Source organism: Trachemys scripta, chromosome 1 (genome assembly GCF_013100865.1).
Source record: "Trachemys scripta elegans isolate TJP31775 chromosome 1, CAS_Tse_1.0, whole genome shotgun sequence".
Taxonomy (NCBI): domain Eukaryota; kingdom Metazoa; phylum Chordata; order Testudines; family Emydidae; genus Trachemys; species Trachemys scripta.
In genome coordinates this window covers 13,237,781-13,257,616 of record NC_048298.1, presented here as the reverse complement: position 1 = coordinate 13,257,616, position 19,836 = coordinate 13,237,781, and the positions used below count along the sequence as shown (strand labels likewise).

General features: G+C 41.8%; 1 protein-coding gene across 15 annotated transcripts in view; it reads right to left on the bottom strand.

Moving 5' to 3' along the window:
- The window catches only part of CELF2 (CUGBP Elav-like family member 2), a 673,014-nt gene that overhangs the window by 9,810 nt on the left and 643,368 nt on the right, over positions 1–19,836 (bottom strand). For 10 of the 15 annotated variants that reach the window (XM_034764756.1, XM_034764676.1, XM_034764652.1 and 7 more), the window contains 3 exons: positions 11,308–11,427; positions 4,330–4,527; positions 1,170–1,313 (listed from right to left, as the gene is read on the bottom strand). In XM_034764756.1, the coding sequence (XP_034620647.1) occupies positions 1,170–1,313; positions 4,330–4,527; positions 11,308–11,427 (462 nt within the window). Of the gene's footprint in view, positions 1–1,169; positions 1,314–4,329; positions 4,528–11,295; positions 11,428–19,836 lie in introns of all 15 variants that reach the window. The other 5 variants (XM_034764668.1, XM_034764710.1, XM_034764729.1 and 2 more) reach the window with 2 other exon arrangements.

Here is a 19,836-nt window from a genome sequence, read left to right as displayed (position 1 = left end):
TTATGTTCCCAGCTCTGCAAGTGATTCAGGGAGAGACCTGGGATGAGTCCCTTAGCCCCTCTATGCTTCAGTTTCTCCATCTAGAAAGGGCTTTCCCCCACCTTTATAAAACGTGAGAGATCTTCAGATTAAAAGGTGCTAGATGATTGCAAAGTATTATTACCATTACTGTTATCCCAAGTAACTCTATTCCATGTGCAATGACCAATTCTGACATGAGAGAAATGGGCTCATGAGACAGACAATCTCCGTTTTCAGGGAAAAAGTGAGAACTCTCATTAAGAAACTCCAAACTGGCTTTTCTAAAGTCAAATAAGATGCCAAAAATGTAAAACGAAAGGGACATGCTTCTAAATCAAGCTGAGGGGCTGTGATATTTTATGTAAAACCAGCTTCTTTTGTTGACTGTCACCATCTCAGATCCTGATCATATCATTTATTTGATATATGAACTTAATACATTGATGCTGCAAGCAGAGGTGTTTACTTACATTTTGTAATACAGTTTATCAAAGTATAGAGACAGGATATGTATGTAATCAAGGTATTGGTATGCATCTGATCAACCCTAGATCCTGTTTTATTTCAGAAGGGTTTAAGCACCAGACACACTTCTTCATGTGATCCTTAGTTATCTAATTTCCCTGCAGCTCAAGCATTCTACATGAAACCTGAGACTGACTGTACCCCTCTTCATCCCCTGCCCTGTCATAACGACAGATGCTACCTGTACCGTTGAACCTACTTGTAATACTTGTAGATGCACATATAGACAGCAACTAGCTGTAACATATTCTGTGCTACATATGTGTACACGATACAAACACTAATTGCACAGTACTGTACTTAACCCAGAAGTACAAGTAATGGGTTAAACACAGAGAGTTTTAAAGAGGTTCGGCTATACAATAGAGGATAATTAGGTATCCATAATAAGGCAGCTTAATAGTATAGTAAATGGCATTCCCCCACACAGGGTGTAATTAGTTTCATGTACTTGACACATCCATAGTAGATGTCAGACTGGAAGGTTTTTTTTCAAATCCAGTTTTTAGTTTGAACGGCTTTGTCTGTGCATCTTTCTGTACTTTTGAGGATTACAAACCATAGCTCTGGGATCAGGTTCACCATGTACAGTTTTACTTTTCAATTGATTAAATGTTGCTTACCAAAGCACTTGCTCAGATTGGTCTGTTTATCAATGAAGACTTTAGCAGAGATAACATTCCCAAAGGGCATGAACATCTGCAGAATGTCCTGGTCTCCAAACTCCTGGGGGAGGTGGTAAATAAAGAGGTTTGCCCCTTCTGGACCTTTAGAGACAGGAAAACCACAAAAAAAAACAGTATGAAAAGAGCTATTAGAAGAGTTCTATTTCATCTATCTTTTTTGGTAATTTAGAAGGTGATGGGCAAACACAGTTCAGTTTCAGACTTTTTGAAGTAACAAAAACAAAGCAAATGGACAAAATAGCAGTGGCTTTTATAGATTTGTACTTGATACCTCTATTATAAGAGACGCTGAACTGCAGCCTCCTTCCTAAACTCACGTAAAACTGCCAAGCTTGTCCTAAAGTAGGGTTATGGTTAGAAGAGTGGCTGCATGAAAGTGGCATGTCTTCTTACGACAACTCTGCTCTCTACGTCTCTTCAAGCTGTCCAGCTCTGGAAGAGCGAGTTGAGTTCTATGCTGCCTCACACATCTTTTGTCAGCTAAACCAGAGACGACATTAGCGTAAGAGATAGAGCCCAGCTCAGTTCTAAAGATCCCATGTTTAAGCCTGCAGGGCAGGCAATTGGGGGCAGGGGGAAGTAAAACAAACCTTCCTTTGACTTACAAACTGAGCTGGCAAAAAATAAAAATAAAAATAAAAATAAAAAAAATAACTGAGGGACAAAAAAAAAAAGAAAAGAAAAGGAATGCTCATAATAAAATGTGTAGTCATTTTTCACAGTACACGTGTTGTTTTAACCACAAAGAATCCGGTTAGGAAGCCCTCACCACCTGGCAGGGAACTCTGTCAAAAGAAGAGCTGGTCAAGATTTTTAACTGATTTTTTTCCCCCAACAACAACAAAAATGAATTTTCCTTGAAATGGAAGTGTTTTGGAAAATCTTTTTGAGTTCTGTGAAATTTCATACGAAAATATCCATTTCGTTTTTAACTGGAATTTTTTTTCTTTCAAACTGAGTTTTGTATTGGTTTTTGAAAGCCAGTTAACAGAAATAAAATTGATTTTTTCACTGAGCTCTAGTCAGAAGTTTCTCATAATCAGCTCTGCCTCCCTATTACCATAATAATCTAGAAATGAAAAGAAGAGACTAAAGAAGACTTTCCAGTGTGAAACTGGACATGTGGCCTTCCTAGTCACAGAGCATCACGGGGATTCTAAGATGCCACACGATTCTGGTACAGGCAGCTTCTGGAGTAGACTAAATGGATATTCCCTGGCTTGAGTGGAGACTAGATGTGTCTCAGATGTGCTGCGTTTGATTACTGTCTAGGGGAGGAGAGGAAAGTGCAGGCCAGACACTTATGGAGTACCTTCTGCAGCAGATTCATGGAGCCGCACTGGTGTTCACAATAGAGGAACCAGACTGCCTGCCCTCTCACAGCCTGAGGGGAGGGGCTGCAATATTTGCCCTAGACAGGGGGTGCATGGGTTGGAAGAAAACAAAAAACAAAACAAAAAAACCAACAACAAAACAACAGGGTGAAAAAAAAAAGAATTTTATAAAATGAAATGGAAAAAAAATCACCTGGCAATATGGAAGAGAAGTCAAATGAAGTTTCTTCTTACAAAAAAAAAAAAAGTCCTCTCAACAAAATGAACTTTCTTAATCACTGAGCAAAACTGGTTTAACATAGATTGATAGCAGTATGCATAAAACAATTTACCCCATTTCATTTAACGTTTAATGCAATATTTTCCTCTGGTAGCCGGTTATCCTCCTCTAAATATTCCAGACTCCTAGCCATTCCATCAGAAGTCATATATTGAAACACAAACACAGCCAGCAGAATTTAATAATGAAACTCGCTCACCTTAACAGTCCCCCACTGGAAAAGACAGCAAGATGACAAAGGCCTTTACTTTATAAGGGACACTGTCACATGGGGAATGATAAAACGTACTATTGATAAAAATGCTTTTGTGAACTTAAAAACAATGAAGATAATTTAAAAAAAATAAAAGCTAGTCCTACACTATTTGCCACCCAGTCACAACAGAGATCAGCTTCGGTTTATGGTTTTATCCAATCTGAATGAAATGGAAATCAAAAATACAAAAAACAATTGAACAAAGCCAGGGAGCCAAAATAGTGAGAAAAATAAATGAATTTTAAAAAATTATTTCAACTTCAATCATCTAAATTGTTAATGGTAAAAATGGACAGTGTCCCTATTAAATCCCTAGAGTTGAGGGTTTCAACATTGTCTGCCTAAGAGATACCATGTTCCATAACGATTCAAGAGACTATTTTAAAAGAGGATAAAAAACTTCTTTTGATGCCATTCACTAGCCCTTGTTCCAGTGTATCTCTGGCAAGAACAGTAAGTATAAGGACGACTCTTCCTTAGAAGGCATACAAAACTTTTCTAACTTCTAAAATTAGCGGAAAGTTAAGGGGATGGGAATTAAAAACAAAACCCCAAGAAGGCTGCCGGGGGAGAGAAGAGAGAGAGGCTATCTTCATTTTGCTAAACATTTTGTGATTAGTATTAATTTATTCTTAGCGTTAACTTCCTGAGGTTTATTTTGCTCTGTTGGCACAGAAAGAGGGGCAACCAATCACTTACTTGTTTCCCCTCAAGACCCACAATTAAACAAAGAACCACTCGATGTAACGACGGATCTCATCATTAACCTGAAAACTAAAATCTAATAGCAGCTAGATGATCATAGCATACATAGAAACCACAAGGAGGAGAGGAAAGGGGAGAGTTACCCACCTTCCAACAACAACAAATTTATATATTTATATATATATATAATTTAAAAAAATGCTTTTAGGATGGTTTTCATTAGCAGTGTCTTTTGTAAGCAGCAGCCAATGAGTACTTTCACATTAACAAACAATGGGTGGTAAAATACATCTTGAAGGATAGATGGCAAAAACTAAATTAAAGGATAAAACAAAAACAACACTGAACAGGAAAGAAGAAAGGTTAAAAATCAGTGGTTAGGCTCATCACGTTTCTTCAGAAAGCATCTATGAAGAAATAAGCCAAACCCAACCAATGTAGAAAGGCTGAATTTAGCTTATCGTAAAATTTGATATTGCTGCTTGAGACGTGTGCTTTGCGGCCCTAGCAGGTGCTGCTTACCTTCTTTCTGGCTGCCTGCAGCACTTTGTTGCTGTAACAAACTCTGACTGTACAATGTGGGCAGTGCTGCTGCAGCATACTGCTGAATTCCTGAGTAGGCCTGGGTGAGGGCGTCCATTGTGCCTGCTGTACCGTTCGTCAAGCCTGTTGCGCCAAGTCCTCCATTCAGGGCCGCCATACCTGAGAGCATTTGAGCAACTTTACAAAAAACCCAACAATAGAGAAAAGAAATTGCACTTGTTCATTAGTGCTTTCCAAAAGTAGTTGGCATTACATGACACCAACAATGACGGCAGTGCATGCAAGCCAGCACTTCACCAAATGGAACTGAAAACAACGAAACACAACTTCAGTAAAGATCACTTCGGCACAATGGTTTGATGACCAAATCTATTCACATGCAATCTGCTACTGGCAAGTACTGTAACACCATGTTTCTGAAATTCTGTTCTTCCAAGTGCCCCAAGACACACACATCGGGCTACATGATCGTGAGGCTATCCAAAGACTGTAGAAAGAAATTCACTTGATCAAGGGTGGATTCCGTGTGGTATTGGCAATGGGACAGAGTGTTCACTGGGACACAGTTCAAATCCAGACTGGTCATTAGTGACTGGAAATTACTACCATATGAATGAAGTTTGCCAATTAATTTTACATAGGCCACCAATCTCAGTTACCCACATTCCAAAACCACCACCACTACAGTTGGCACCCTTCTGTGCATTGTAGAACATGGGCAAGGTAACTGAATGGGCATGGCTATCCTCTCACTCCTGGTATCTCCTGATCAGGGCTGGGAAGCATTGGCGGTGTGGTGTAGGGTAGCTAGCAGTGCTGCAATCTAAGCTGTGCCTGTCTTGCTGATAAAGAGAAATCTTTGGCCTCTAGTGTTGTCATTCCCTCGCTTCTTATTGGCAGTAACATCACTTTATAAACACTGGTCTGCACCCTGCTAAATAGCATATTAACTTAACTGGGATGACTGCCAGGGAGGACATTCAGGGCAAGGACTCTAAGCTATGGATAAATGGCACACCCAATCCATTTATATGGCACTGTCTGTGATGAGAGTTTTATATCTCTGAATTGATGGTTGACAGCAAAAACTTCTTGTGGCGCAGCCTTCTATGCCACTTCTTTTTCCTATTATAGTTGTTAAATGTGCCACCTGTGTCTTCAAGTGCTACAGTGAAAAGTTTTAATATTAATTTTTACAGCAATTCGTGGAATAAAAGTGAATTTTCGCCCTACATTTAGATATAGGCCCTGCAGTACTGGAAAGGGCAGCAGATTGGAACAAATTGAAAGAAGAGCAGTAAAATGATTAAAAGAACTAAGGGCTTGGATTTTCAGAAGAGCTGATGACCCATACTTCCAACCAAAGGCAATGGGAGCTGCAGGGACTCAGCAAAATTGAAAATCTGGCCAGATTTCAAAAGTGACTAGTGAACTGGTGTGCCTGAATTTATGGGTGCCTAACTTGAGGGAATTTCAATGGGACATGATTTTCAGAGACTGCTGACCTGCCCTCTGAAAATCCTACCCCCTCTTTAAGGTGTCTCCAGTTGGGCACATAAAAATGGAAACATCCAAAATCACTAGTTACTATTGAAAATTTAGGCTATGATGCGTAGATAGTAGCTTGGCAAAATGATGACTAAAGTGGGGCCGGGGGACATGTTAAATACCAACGGTGGCAAACCCAAAGGAAGGGAGAGAGGCATTATTTGGAGTGGGAATAAGGGGGCATGTATGTTGGAGAAAGGTGAGGAAGTTAAGCTGAGCACAATTTATGGCAATGGTCTTGAAAAAAATTAACCATTAAATCTATTAGACTGTGCAACAGTCTTCTCCAAGGAAAGTGGCAGAAACCCTGTCATATGAGTAATTTAAAGATGGACTGGCACTAAGAAGTGTACTGTGGGAAGCAATCCTGCCTGGATAGAGAACGATGAAGAGGATTACTGAATAGCTCTTTTCCATCTCAACTGTATTGATCCTAGCACAGTGTATTCCTATGAGCTTCTGATAACCATGACCATTGTTCAAGTGGCACCTTCTTGCTTTTCACTAGGGTCTAAGCCAATTAGGAGGATTCTACTATATAAATTATACCCTTTGATATTAGCATAATTTGTGTAACATTAACACTGGACAGAGATGTGATATTCCGCCATCTCTGCTTAGTAAAATGTCTTGCACTTGGAAGTTTTAGAACTGGGAGGGCGGCAGAGGGAGGAAAGGACGCTGATGTGGTAGATGCCAACCCACCACATCACAAAAACGAAAGAGCCAAGCCCATTTTCGAACACAAAATAGCCAGATTTTTTTTGGTAAGCGGTGCTGAATAAGTGTAAGAAAAACCTCATTATCAATAATGAGACACCAATATACCTCTATGAAATGTTTTCCATCCAAGAGGAAGAGCTTTTGAAAATAAGGATTCAGCACAGCAATTGTGTTAAAATAATGGGTTCGTGCTGGTTAATCAGCTCCTGCCACTCCAGCCCCAATCAAGCCTGTTGTAGGCAAAGTAGCTGGTGAAGCCTGTATATAGTTGGGAACTGGTGGTGGGAAACCTTTTGAGAATAAAGAGCTCGGGTGTTGCACCAGACTGAAATGTCCCTGACTCATTGAAGAGGGAGGCCCAGGGGCAAATACTCACGGGTGCCGCGTGAATTACAGTTTGATATTGAAATCTAACTACAACCCTACCAAGAGATCTGAATATTGTTTTCTGCCATTGCTTGTGTGTGTGTGTGTGTGTGTGTGTGTGTGTGTGTGTGTGTGTGTGTTTGTTTTTGCAACACTGGTTGAATTAAATGACCCCAATAAACCACTTCTTGTCTCTGGCCCTTTTTGTACAGTGTTGAAATAACTTGATGATAGAGAAACTATCAAGATAACAAGTTATCTTCTATGAGTCATCAGCCCATTAACAAAACACTTTCTGTGTAACCAAACTCTGCTCTTGGCAAGTCCTCTTCACATCAACCTATAGCCTCTACCACCAGGCTATTTCAGATCATTAAACAGAAAGCCCTGTTTGACAGCACTGCTAGTGGGAAGGACACTGCTACCATCACTACAATAGACATGGCAAAATTTATTTCTACCTTGAGCAAAACAGATCTGTAGAAAGGCCTCTGATCCTTGATATTATTTACTCTCCTCTTCCATTGTTTTTATAAACTGTTCTATGGCCTAATAGCACTGGCTTGAGTTAAGCAGAGTATGGAGAGGCAAAGTGTAAATATCGTTACATAGCTCTACCAATGCACCTCCACTTGTTCTGTGCTGTATAAAGTAATTATTCCATCCCGGGGTTTCTAATGAGCGGTCTTGAATTTTCCAAAGTGATGAATAAAAATAATAGATGATAATACTTAGCAGTTCCACTGCCCTCTGTCAAAGAATCTCAAAGAGCTTTACAAACATTATGATGTTAAAGTTTCTCTCTGCCCCTGTGAGGTAGGATCAATGCCATTTTCCCTGTTTTACACATGAGGAAACAGAGACAGAAAGGATAAATGACTTTACCCAGGATCACATGAAATGTCTGTGTCAGAGCCAGCAATAGTATTCAGATCTCTTCACTCTGAGTCTTCTTTCTTAATCACAAGACCATCTTTTCCCTCCTCCTCGCATTAGTGATTTCATTATTACACATCAGATTCTTTTCATTAGTAACTTTATTTGAATTTACTTCTTCAAAGGCCACAGTCTAACACATTATCCCACTGTGCCACCCAGTCTCCGTGAACTGGCTTTTTAGTTATCCAAAGATTTTGGGGTCTTCCTAGTTGCTGAATCTTCCTGTTCCCAGAAGAGAAACTTAATTGAAAGAAAGCCACTTCGGGATAGGTTGTGGCTGGCTGCACTTCCTAGTCCTTCCTGAAAGATTGCCTTTTACCATTGGCCACTTCAGATTCCACTTCTCAAACCTGTTTCCTTTCAGCTATAATCTCAACCATTTGTGTAAACAAATGATCAAATCTGCATTTGTCTTCAGCACCCTTTTCATTCATGGCGTGTACCTAGCTCCACTTGTGGCTTTAGAAGGCTAGCATTAATTCCACAAGCATGTATCATTGGTTCCAGCTTTTATGGGGAATTATACCATTTCACACGACTGAGAGCTTGGTTTTACTGGCCAGTGATTCTATATCCCATTAAACTGCTCATGGTCTAGCCCTGCCATGGGACACAGAAGGTTCCCAACCAAATTTTCATGACTGCATGCTCCATGACAGGTTAGAGTGCAAACAACTGAATGGGAGATGGTTAGTGGGAGCACACCTGGGCCCAGAAACAGCATGTTGTCAATACAGATAGGGGATGCCTCTAGTTATAGTCTCAAAAGGGTTAACTACCATTAGTTCCACGAGTGCCAGAGGCTGATAATCAGTGTCATAGTATTTTCAAGAGAGAAAGAGGTGTCAATCACATCACAGCATATGAGAAAGCAGTGCACTTTCTGAATCTCACTGCAAAACATTTATTTCAAACTCACACACACACACACACACACACACACACACACACACTATTCCATGCCATCTGCAGAAACATTCACAAATAACGAGATTTTGAACCAAATCCACAGTGGTATAAGTCCACGGGAATCAAATTTAGTCCTTGGTTGTGTACTCATCAATAATACTTCAGATGTCACATGCAAATGGGATTTGTATTCATGTCATTTGAAAATACCTGTTAGGAAAATCTAAAGCCATCATCCATAATCTAGCAAGAATTGCTAAATGGCTGATGGTATGATTCCCACATGCTGTCAAGAGGTGAAACCACACAGTCTATGGATCAGTCTTGGTGAAGGGATGTTATCTTTCCGAGCGTGCCAGTGTGCTTGGGTTCTTAGTACTTGTGAAAAGGGGTGGCATGCCACATTCTACCCTTGATGCTGTAATCTTATATGCCCTACATAACATACATTCAGTATTTACCAGGGATACGAATCTTAATATTAGCACATAGTGATTCCTTAGACATTGTTAATATCATTAATGAGACCAGATCTTTCATGAGTGCCATTTTCAGTGGCTCAGTTTGATAGAAACAAAAAGCATATGTTGCTTCAAAATTTGACAAGGGGCATTTCTGGATTTGCTTACTTTTGCTAAACTGCCCTTGAACCATATTTACTTTGAAGTTTTTTTTGTTTGGTTTTCTAGTATTTTTGTCCTTGCCAGAAGCAAGAACCGTCATACACAAGGCCCCATGCAAATGCTCACCACAATTTCACGGACATCAATGAACCCTCTCCACCCCGCAACTCCCATCAATGACAACCAGAGCTCACGTAACAAAATGACTGGATGAGCAGCTAGATAACAGTGACAAAAAGGACATCATGCAGAGCATCAGAGTGAGCAAGTGATACTGAGGAGGACATCCATTCCTGCGGGTACATTATGATGGCTAATGAACTAGAGATTGGTGGTGACCAAATAGATTCCTTGCATTGTAGGGTAGATGCAAGGAACAGCAGAGCAGCTAAAAACAGCGAGGCAGGAGGGGAAAGATGCAGCCAGATGACTTTCCTCCAATGAAGGCAAAAGTGAAGTCATTGTAACAGAAAGAGCAGAAGGGATCATTGTTCTGCAGTAGAAGCTTGTGATTGGCTACTGTGGTTGATAATGAGGATGAAGGTTCTGATTAATGACTGACATCTTCCTTTTAGCTGGAAATGTCAGTGCTTGTTTTACATCACACGGGAGAAATTTACATGCTCTAGTGCTACAGATGACTGAGCCATCCTCACATACTTGCAAATTAAAAACCAAGAAATTGGTTTTAATTTTTAAGCAAATATGCAGCTCCCAAGTCAAAGGGGGTGTCCTATTCTGTCTCTATAACTAATAGAAAAGTTGTAGCAAATGGGTGTTTCTTAATAACCTAAATTCCTGAATTATATCTTGTGCTGAGGTGCTGTACCTGTTTTCAAAAGGTTTATGTTTTTGGTTTCTGAAATTAAAAGGAGCTTTTCATATAACCAAAACCAATCTCCAGAATTCATTCTGATCTAGCACAGGTCCTAAAATTATACGCCCTGCAAGTCTTTTCCACCCCCCAGGAACTCAACAGAATCCACCTAGGAGGGCAAGATTAATGAAACCTTAAGACTCCAGGGCTGTATATATGTAGGGCCCTACTAAATTCACAATCCATTTTGGTCAATTTCATGGTCATAGGATTTTAAACATCGTAATTTTCATGATTTCAGATATTTTAATCTGAAATGTTATGGTGTTGTAATTGTAGGGGTCCTGACCCAAAAATGAGCTGTGTGTGTGTGTGTGTGTGTGTGTGGGGGGGCTTGCAATATTTGGGGGTGTGTGTTGCGGTACTATCCTTACTTCTGCGCTGCTTCAGGCGGCAGTGCTGCCTTCAGAGCTGGGCAGCTGGAGAGCAGCGGCTGCTGGCTGGGAGCCCGGCTCTGAAGGCCGAGCTGCCACCAGCAGTAGCGCAGGAGGAAGAGTGGCATGGTGTGGTATTGTCACCCTTACTTCTGTGCTGCTGCTGGTGGGGCGCTGCTTTCAGAGCTGGGCACCCGGCCAACAGCCCCCGTTCTCCGGCCACCCAGCTCTAAAGGCAGTGCAGAAGTAAGAGTGGAAATACCACTACCCCACTAAAATAACCTTGCGACCCCGCTGCAACCCTTTTGGGTCAGGACCCCAATTTGAGAAACGCTGGTCTCCCCCCCGTGAAATCTGTATAGTATAGGGTAAAAGCACATTAAAGATCAGATTTCACGGGGGGAGACCAGATTTCATGGTCCGTGACGTGAATTTGGTAGGGCCCTATATATATGCCAAGAATGGAAGTTGATCAACTTTATCCGCTGTTTTGCATATTTATTAAAAGCAACAATCTGTTTATAATTGATAGTTTTCCTACAGTGATTACTGGGGAAGGCTGTCCACCACAGCAATAAATACTCACTGTTTACGGTACCTGCTAGTGCATTAATATTATTCAGTCCAACAGTGGCTCCAGCCAATCCTTGGAGAGTACCCAGAGAAGTCAAAGAATTCATGGCTGCACCAGCCGTGGAATTAGCAGTTGACGCAGCCACTAAAAGGGGAGAAAGTAGGGCAATATTAATTAAAGTAAACAGAACTTGCAATGTATCAATCACAAAACATCATGTACCGATTCTAATCTTAATAACTAGACTCCTTGAAAAAATGTAAGGAATCAGACCAACTTTCTCAATAAGTTCCCGTATTGGTTGCTGATGGAAAGCACTGCTGATTTTTTTCGTGGTATAGATTTGATAGTGAAATTTAAGTAATTTGGCTTTCTTTGCAGAAATACTAAATCTGTGAACAGTTAAAAAACCTCTATCACATTCTCAAAAGCTTATCAATAAAGCACTAAGGGCTGATCAGCCAGATAGACTGCCAGAGAGGCTGCCCCTTCTTAACATGGCCATTAAGCAACCACATGTTACTCATAGGTCTTCGTATTGATATCTGAGGAGATCTGGTCTCATAAACAGTTCCTGTTCTGGGCTCAAGCAAAACCTGAATTCTTCTGTCTTAAGTGCAATACTGTCAAGGCATTGTATCTTTAGGGCACCATATAAATGGAGAATAAAGCACTGAAACATGAACTTTAAAAAAAAAAAAACGAACGAAATACCAAATACAATTAATTTTTCTGTCAGCTTCCATTGTAGTATCTAGGTAGGTACTTCTGTGGCCCCATCAGCACAGTATCCAAGCACACTACAAATATGAGATGTATTTATCCCTGTTGAGGGAGGGAAGTATTATCACTGCAATTTCACAGAAGGGGAACTGAGGCACAGGAAGATTAAGGGACATGTTCAAGGTCACACATAGAATCTGTGGCAGACGTAGGATTTATAGCCATATCTCCTTAATCCCAGTATAGTGCATCTGTCTCAAGACCATCTTTCCTCTGTAGCAGCATTATCTGAAATGCCAATATCTTATTTTAAAGTGAACATTCTAGTTGGGCTGTGGTGAAAAGGGCACGAATGCTTTCTGTCCCTAATCCTCTTAATCCTTTCAGGGGCAGTCTCCTCCATCAGAGGCACCCCGTAGGGCAGTGAAAACCCAAGAAGTTAAAGTTTCTAGGCTGACAGGATGCAACAAAGAGAGCGGAAGACAATTTTATCAAAGACAAGGAGTTGCCTTAACAGAGTCCAAGGAAAGTGCAAGTAATTCCTCCTTACTTTAAACAAAGTCACACACACATCTATCTACCTACCTCCCCACAACTCCAAGACACCCTTAAACTTCCTTGCACCCTGCCCTAAAGGTCAACAAATTCCGAAGAGTCAACAAGCCTTCTGGCCTTTGCAATACAGATGCTGTTAGCTTGAGAGCCCTCACTGATCTTAAACCCTGCTGTCGTGTGTGCGTGTGGTGGAGACCAATGATTTCTCAGTCAGCCAGGATCCAAGATACATAAAGCCTTGTAGGCTAAAGTCTAATTGTATCCAGAAGCAAATAAGGTGTCTGTACAGTGGCTAAATGAGTGGTGTAATAAGCTCCCTCTGGCTAATGCTGTCCGGTGGACAGCTCCATGTTACATCAGCAATTCGTTTTATGAAGAACAAAACTAGAACAAATCATAAAATGTAAGATTAAAATTCTTCCTGTGTGAGAGATTAATGAGCAGATGGGTTGCTAACACATCCTTGTGAGTGAGGAAGGCAGTCCAAATCCTTCTCCTCCGTAAGGTCCCAGGACCTCATTCTGGTTACTGGTGTCAGATCCACACAACTCAAATGCATGGTCAGTGACTGACCAAAATCTGGGCTAAATTTAAGTGCGTTTTCTTGGGTTCAAGTTTCGGTATTCTATCAGTTAACACTGAGCAGGCTCCTCTGATTTTCTCATAATTTGAATTTAGAGCTCACATTATCCTAGTTTGACTGAATATTCAGGTAACTCAGAACTATTATAACATGCAGTGAAGAGAGCAGTGAAGCAGCCCAGAAATCAGTGGTCTTGTGTTGCAATTATTTTTACTGCTTGGCAATGATATGCACTGCAAGCCTGATGGGAGGAATTAGCCATAAGACATGACAGATACACTTGAGGGTCTTTCCTATTTTGCTGACTGCTACTTTGAGGGGCGTAGGATTGAAGATTTTACATGCACACAATATAATTTGAGCATGGAGTAAAGAGAGGGAAGGAGTACAGTCCAGTGGTCCAGGCACTAGCTTGGGACCTAGGAAACCCAGATTCAATTCCCTGCTCTGCCACAGACTTCCTGTGTGAGTCTGGGGCAACTCAGTCTCTGTGTCCCAGCTCCCCAGCTGTAAAATGGAGGTTAGAGTACTTGTGGACTTCAAAAGAGTGTTGTGGTGATAAATATACTAAAGGTTGTGAGATACTACAGCAACAGGGACCACATAAGTATCATAGGTAGGTAAATAGCTGAAAAAATTTCCACAACACGCTCGACACCACCAGTAAATGAAACATGGTATTACTTACAGAACACAAAAATGTAAGAAAGGAAAAGGTAAAATACCATGGAAGCTTTATGTATAGAAGCCTGTTATCTAAACTCTTATTTCTCCTACCTGTGGTGTACACTGAAATCGGTCTCAAGCTAAGGATTACAGGAGCTTATCCTGTCTCTTCCCTCTTTTCCTTCAGTTGAAATGACCTTGCTTTAGAAACGTAATGTATGATGAATACACAGGAAAAAAAAAAATTACACGGCTTGTGGTAAAGTTAGAATACTGTGCCATTCATTTGGGAAACCAGCAAAACTCTCTAGCATCAACCAAGCTCCTGGTCTCGGCAGCTGCTCTTACTAATGGCAAAGGGAGCAGAACTCAGTGCCATCACAGCGTTATTTTATATTTATTGCTTTTAGTTGTCCAGGTGACAAATATCTATTGGATACCTACTGAATTTATAAATTGCTTTCTTCTGGAGCTCCCATGTCACCAAATTAGAATAATAAAAAGTTTGGAACATTGCTGCTCTGAATTGAATTGCCTCACAGTAGTACCTCATAAGCAGTAGGTAGCAGTCTCCAGATTCTGAGAAAGCTTGATGTACTGATTTATAGCACTGTTAGGAAGGTTTTTCTTTATGCTGCCTTTCTACCAACATTTAGTCTAATTGTTCGAAAAACTGAAATGTACAAAACGTGCATAATGGCTTAGTCTTCCTTATGGAGTCTTGTATCCGTAGCAGTAAATTGATTATTCTTCACTTTGTACTGGGAATTTTATCCCTGCCTCCTTTAAAACCTAGACCCATTTGAGCTTCAATAAGCTACAAGGGCAGCATCAAGGAAGCTAGCTAGCTTCGCAGAGACAGATAAAAGGAACAAAGAAGCAGCTTGTGTTCTAGCCAGGTGAATATTGGGTGATTGTGAACTAATGGTAGGAGAATAGGGCTGCCCTCAGACTATGACTGAATTTTTTCACGTTTTTTTAAAGGGCTGGATCCATTTTATAACCATTTGTAACATGACAGACAAGATTCTATTCGCTTAGAGGCATTTCTACGGCACTCCCCACTAGAATACCAGTCATTGGAAAGATTGGATGTCTCTTTCTAGACGACATGCGCTAGCTCAGTGTTTCTCAATCTTTTTGATACCAGGGACTGACTTGCTGCCTTCCTAAACTGTGTCATGGAGATCTCAGGGACCCGCGCTGGACCATGGACCAGTCGTTGAGAAACACTGCACTAGCCTTCAGAAGTTATTGGGATCATTGCAGGAATTACGGGGTGAAATTTTATGGCCTGCTTTAGAGGCCAGATTACAACAGTATAATGGTGACTTCTGATCTTAAAAATTATGACCATATGAAAAACGATCTGAGTGACAAGCTGAAAGATCCAGTTGCACTTTCAAGACTAGGGGTTGCACTTGAATCCTGGGCCAAATTTTCCCCAATTCCCAATGCTGTACTCTGTTCCAGTTGTCTGCTGCCCTCTCTCCCAGAGGGGGTCTGCATTGCTCCTCTATAGAGAGTTTGTAGATCACTTTGGGACCTCTTTGGAATGAAAAGTTCTATATGTGAAAGATAAGAAGGTCAAGATGATTGTTCTCCGATTACAGCCTCTGCTCTTTAGTTCATACTGCCCCCACTGCACCTCATGCCTGGAACCATTTCTCTGATCCAGTATCTCATGCAACCACCTGGTCTGCCACCTATTACCTCCATTCCCACCCCCATTCTTTTCAATGGATACCCATGCAAATGAATAAAATCAAAGTTATCATGAAAGTGTGAACCAGGATGGGAGCATGTCATAACCAGACTAGATATGGGGTATGTGTGTACGCGCAGTCCAGACTAGAGAGGGCTTGTGTCACCATCTGCCATAATATTATTGACTAGTGAGTCATTAGTTTTCAAATGATATCGCACAAGGCATATTTTGTACAAAGAGTATTACAGTAGAGTGTAGGGTGGGAATATAGGGGTGCATTCAGTCACAGGGCATGTCACCAAAAGGAGTAACCTCATGACCGGATTGTCCCACCCTCACCTGCTGTTTTACCAGGACATATTGAATTTAAGGCTTGGATCCTGTTCCCTTTGAAGTCAGTGGGAGATTTGCCATCAACTTCAGTGGGAATAGGATCTGGATCTCAGACTGCATGCTCTTTGGGCCAGGTCTGTCTTTGAAGTGCAAGGCACCAGTCACACCTATAGCTGTATTCAAATAATGATGATTTCACAGAAAGCCAGAAGGAACCATTACATTTATCTAACCTGCTCTTCTGCATTAACACAGGCCACAGATTTCACCCAGTTGTTTCTGCGACAAGCTGAGCAACTGGTATTACCTCTTGGGGCTAGGATTTTTGAAGGAGCCTAAAGAAGTAAAGTTTCAATGGAATCTGGGCACCTATCTCCAAATGCCAGCCTAGCAAGACATCCAATCCTGACGTAAAGACCCCGGACCATATTCTCAGATACTGTAAACTGGCGAAGCGCCGCTGAGGTCAATAGAGCGATGACAATTTACGTAACGCTGACGCTCAGCGCTCAGGGATGGTGAGGTCTGTAGCTATGCAAGCGAAGTCAGTGATATGTGTAATATTACTTATACCCTGTTCTGCATTGTCTGAGCACTGCACAACCAGTCAGTGCTTTGGGCAGAGGGAGTACGGTGGTATGGAGCACAGAAAGAATGACAATGCTGCATGAAAACGTATTAGGTAATCTTGCGGTGAAGTTACTGGACTCAAAGTCAAAAGATCTGGTGTCTTTTCCCAGCTCTGCCACAGATGTCCTGTGTGACCCTGGGCAAGTCACTTAATCTCTCTCAGTTCCCCATCTGTAAAATGGGGATACTAATATTTCCTTTCTCCTACCTTAGACTGTACTATCTTTGGGTTAGGGACTCTTTCTTCCTATGTATATTTTGTCATAGAGCCTAGAACAATGAGGCCATGATCTTGGCTGGGCCCTTACGAGTGACTGTGATACATGTGATAAAATTAGAACAATATTCCTGAGTCTGACACAGACTCATTTGGCATGCTCTTGTGCAACTCACAACGTCTTGTGCCCCAAGTTCCCCATCTATAAACTGGCTCCCGTTATCCACCTCAAAGGGCTGCGGTAAGAATCCGTTAATGCTCATAAAGCACTTTGCAATGAACTAAAGTGCTGTATAAATGCTAATTATTATCATTGTTGTTCTGGATGAAAGGACCCGTTAGATCATGCAGCCCACAACTGTGCACTGGCAGGAAGACCGACTAGATGATCTAATAGGCCTTTTCCATCTTCACTCTCTGTGATAAATGTCAGATTATAATTGTCTCCGATGACTTCTTAGTGAAGGCACATCCCACGGAAAAGTGGGACCCTAGGAAGCTGCATACCATATGCTTAAAGGTTGTCACTGGCGTCCCACCTTTTCTTGGGCAACGTGCTGGGTTCCAAAAGACTGGAGCAGATGTCTGATGACAGGACCACAAAAATAACACGATATCGGCCTGGTCCAAGGCATAAAAAACAAATAGCAATATTCCAAATGGTGTTTTCTATGATTTGCAAGTGGGATTTATTTCTTTTTAATAATATTGTATTTGTTTTAGGTAACCCTATTTAACACCCCCGCCCCCCAGCCTTGGTTTAAAAGGAGCACAAGCGTTCCTTCTTGTTGTAAGTGGCAGAGTATGCAAGCAATGTAAGGGCAGAAGTCTCCTCTCCAAGCCTCAGCAGGGGCCTCCTAGCTGCATGGAGGATCTCGCTATAGCACATTTTCGACTAGTTCCGCGTATCTGGGGAGAGCAAAATATAGGAGTCAAGATCCACTGGGCCAGATCCTGCTTTGTCCCAAGGCTGCTTTGTGATGCTCCAGTGTTTCAAAGCAACCACAATTCTGGTTTAGTCAGCAATTTAAGGATTCTTCCTACCCAAGAGATATATCAGCTCCTGCACCACCCTCAGCCCAGGACAGGGGCATGACCTGGGGCACGGCTTGGCCATCTCTATGTGCTGGTGATCTCTGATGGCTTGCAGTGATGGGCAGCTTGCATAAATTAGAGGAGCCTCTATATTATAGTGAATGGCCCCAAGATTGGGGCATCCACCCCTTCCTCGTCAGATGTGCTGAGCTCCACTCGTCCCCACTGTACAGTTCTGAAAGCAGTGCTTTGCCCCAAGAGATCCATCCATCCATCAGATGCACTGGGAAATAATTCTGATCTCATATTTAAAAAAAGGGTCTGTGGAACTGGTGTCTGTTTTGGTGCTTTCTTCATAAAGATTCATGTCAGTAACTGGGTTAAGAGCACTTGAATTCGCTGTGCACACAACCTTTCCCTTAGTGCTGTTTAGACAGTTCTCAGTTATGTTCCCCATGACTGCCCGTGTTTTACAAGTCAATACTGGTGGCGGAGGCAGTTTGACACTGGTGATTTTATTTTCTGGATACTGCACCTTTGCCATGTCTAAGAATCCTGCCTGGAGACTGCAGCCAGTTTCCTCTCTCATCCTCTGCAGCAAGTTCCAGCTGGTGCTCACCAACAAACCCCCAGTGCTCACACATGGAGACATCACTTTTGTTCTTTCTTGGTGTTTTTCTTAATGGAATGTTACTGAAATTTTAGGCTCAGCTTCCCCCTGCAAGCATGCACAGATTTCCAGCCAAGGCTCACTCTTGCTCTGGGAAAGTCTCCTCTTCTCAAAGCTACCAAGATAGACTTGTTTTTCTTCCCTTCTTGAGTCCTTGATCTTCCTCCCCAGGCAGCCCTCAACCACGAGTCTGTCTCTGACTCACCACTGCATCCACAGTCCCTTCTGACTTCAGGGAGCAGATTGCATGGGTCCTGCTTTAATCTGTTCCTGACTAAAAAAAGTGCAAGAACAGTGCAGTAATTTCCAGTTGAGTGCAAGTCATATATGAAGACCCCAGGAAAACATCAGAATGAGTGTGGGTTAGTGGTGTGCCTACTGGATTGGGAGTCTACAGACCTAGGTTCTGGTCTCAGCTCTGCCATTTATGTGCCAGGTAACCTTGGGCAAATCACTTCACCAAGCTGTGTGTCTGTTTCCATTCCTACCCTCTCCTTGGTTTGTCTATTTAGAGTGCCAGATTAGCTGGGCATGTCTTCACTGCAGCGTTGGCTTGAGTTATCTACTCACGCTAACCCGTCTCAAGACGGGCTGGCTAGAGTCAAAGATGCCACACCACAAAACAACACATGAGCAGCACAGAGTGATTAAGAACATAAGCAGTGCAAAGTATCTGAGTCCCCACTGCATTATTAGCTCAAGCACCAGCAGCACCTGAGTTTCAACCCACCCTCCCTAAAGGGCTAGGTAACTTGAGTTTAAAGCTCTGCTTAACTTGAGGCTAGAGATTTCTGTGTATGCACAGGAGTTGGGTTAGGGGCAACACTGGAGTTATACCTCGAGCTAACAACGCAGTGAAGACAAGCCCTCTGTATTTGTACAGCACCTCGCACAATGGGGTCCCGAGCTCGACTGAGGCTGCTAGGTGCTACTGTAGTGAAAATAAATAAGAATAATACAAAAGGATGTAGATGTCATTTTTCTAATAAAGTATCTAATAAAGACAGCTCCCCAGTCAGCGATAAAGAAGGAAGAGAAAATGTGCAGTGGGGTGGAAGTAAGGACCAAAAGTTCTTTAAAAATCTAAGAAAGCTAATTCCGGGGAATGGAATTTACAAGTTCCCCCAGAAAGTCCCTTGAGTGAAAAAAAAAAAAATCCTTTAATCTCTCGTTTGGTACAAGAGGGAGGACAAAGCGAAACGAGAGACTGGCTTTAAGGATAATCAAGTTAAGGCAGAGTTCTCCATTGTCATTTTATTGTTTAGCTTGTAAAACAATGGTAACTGGGTCTCTCTCTCTCAAATGTTATGTGAAGGTAATGAATTTTAGTGCTGGCAAAAGCGAGAGACTAAGGACATTGGCCAGAATTTTACATTGTTGGACAGACTCTAAACAAACCTTCCCACTCAGCTGTTATCAGCAACATACCCTGG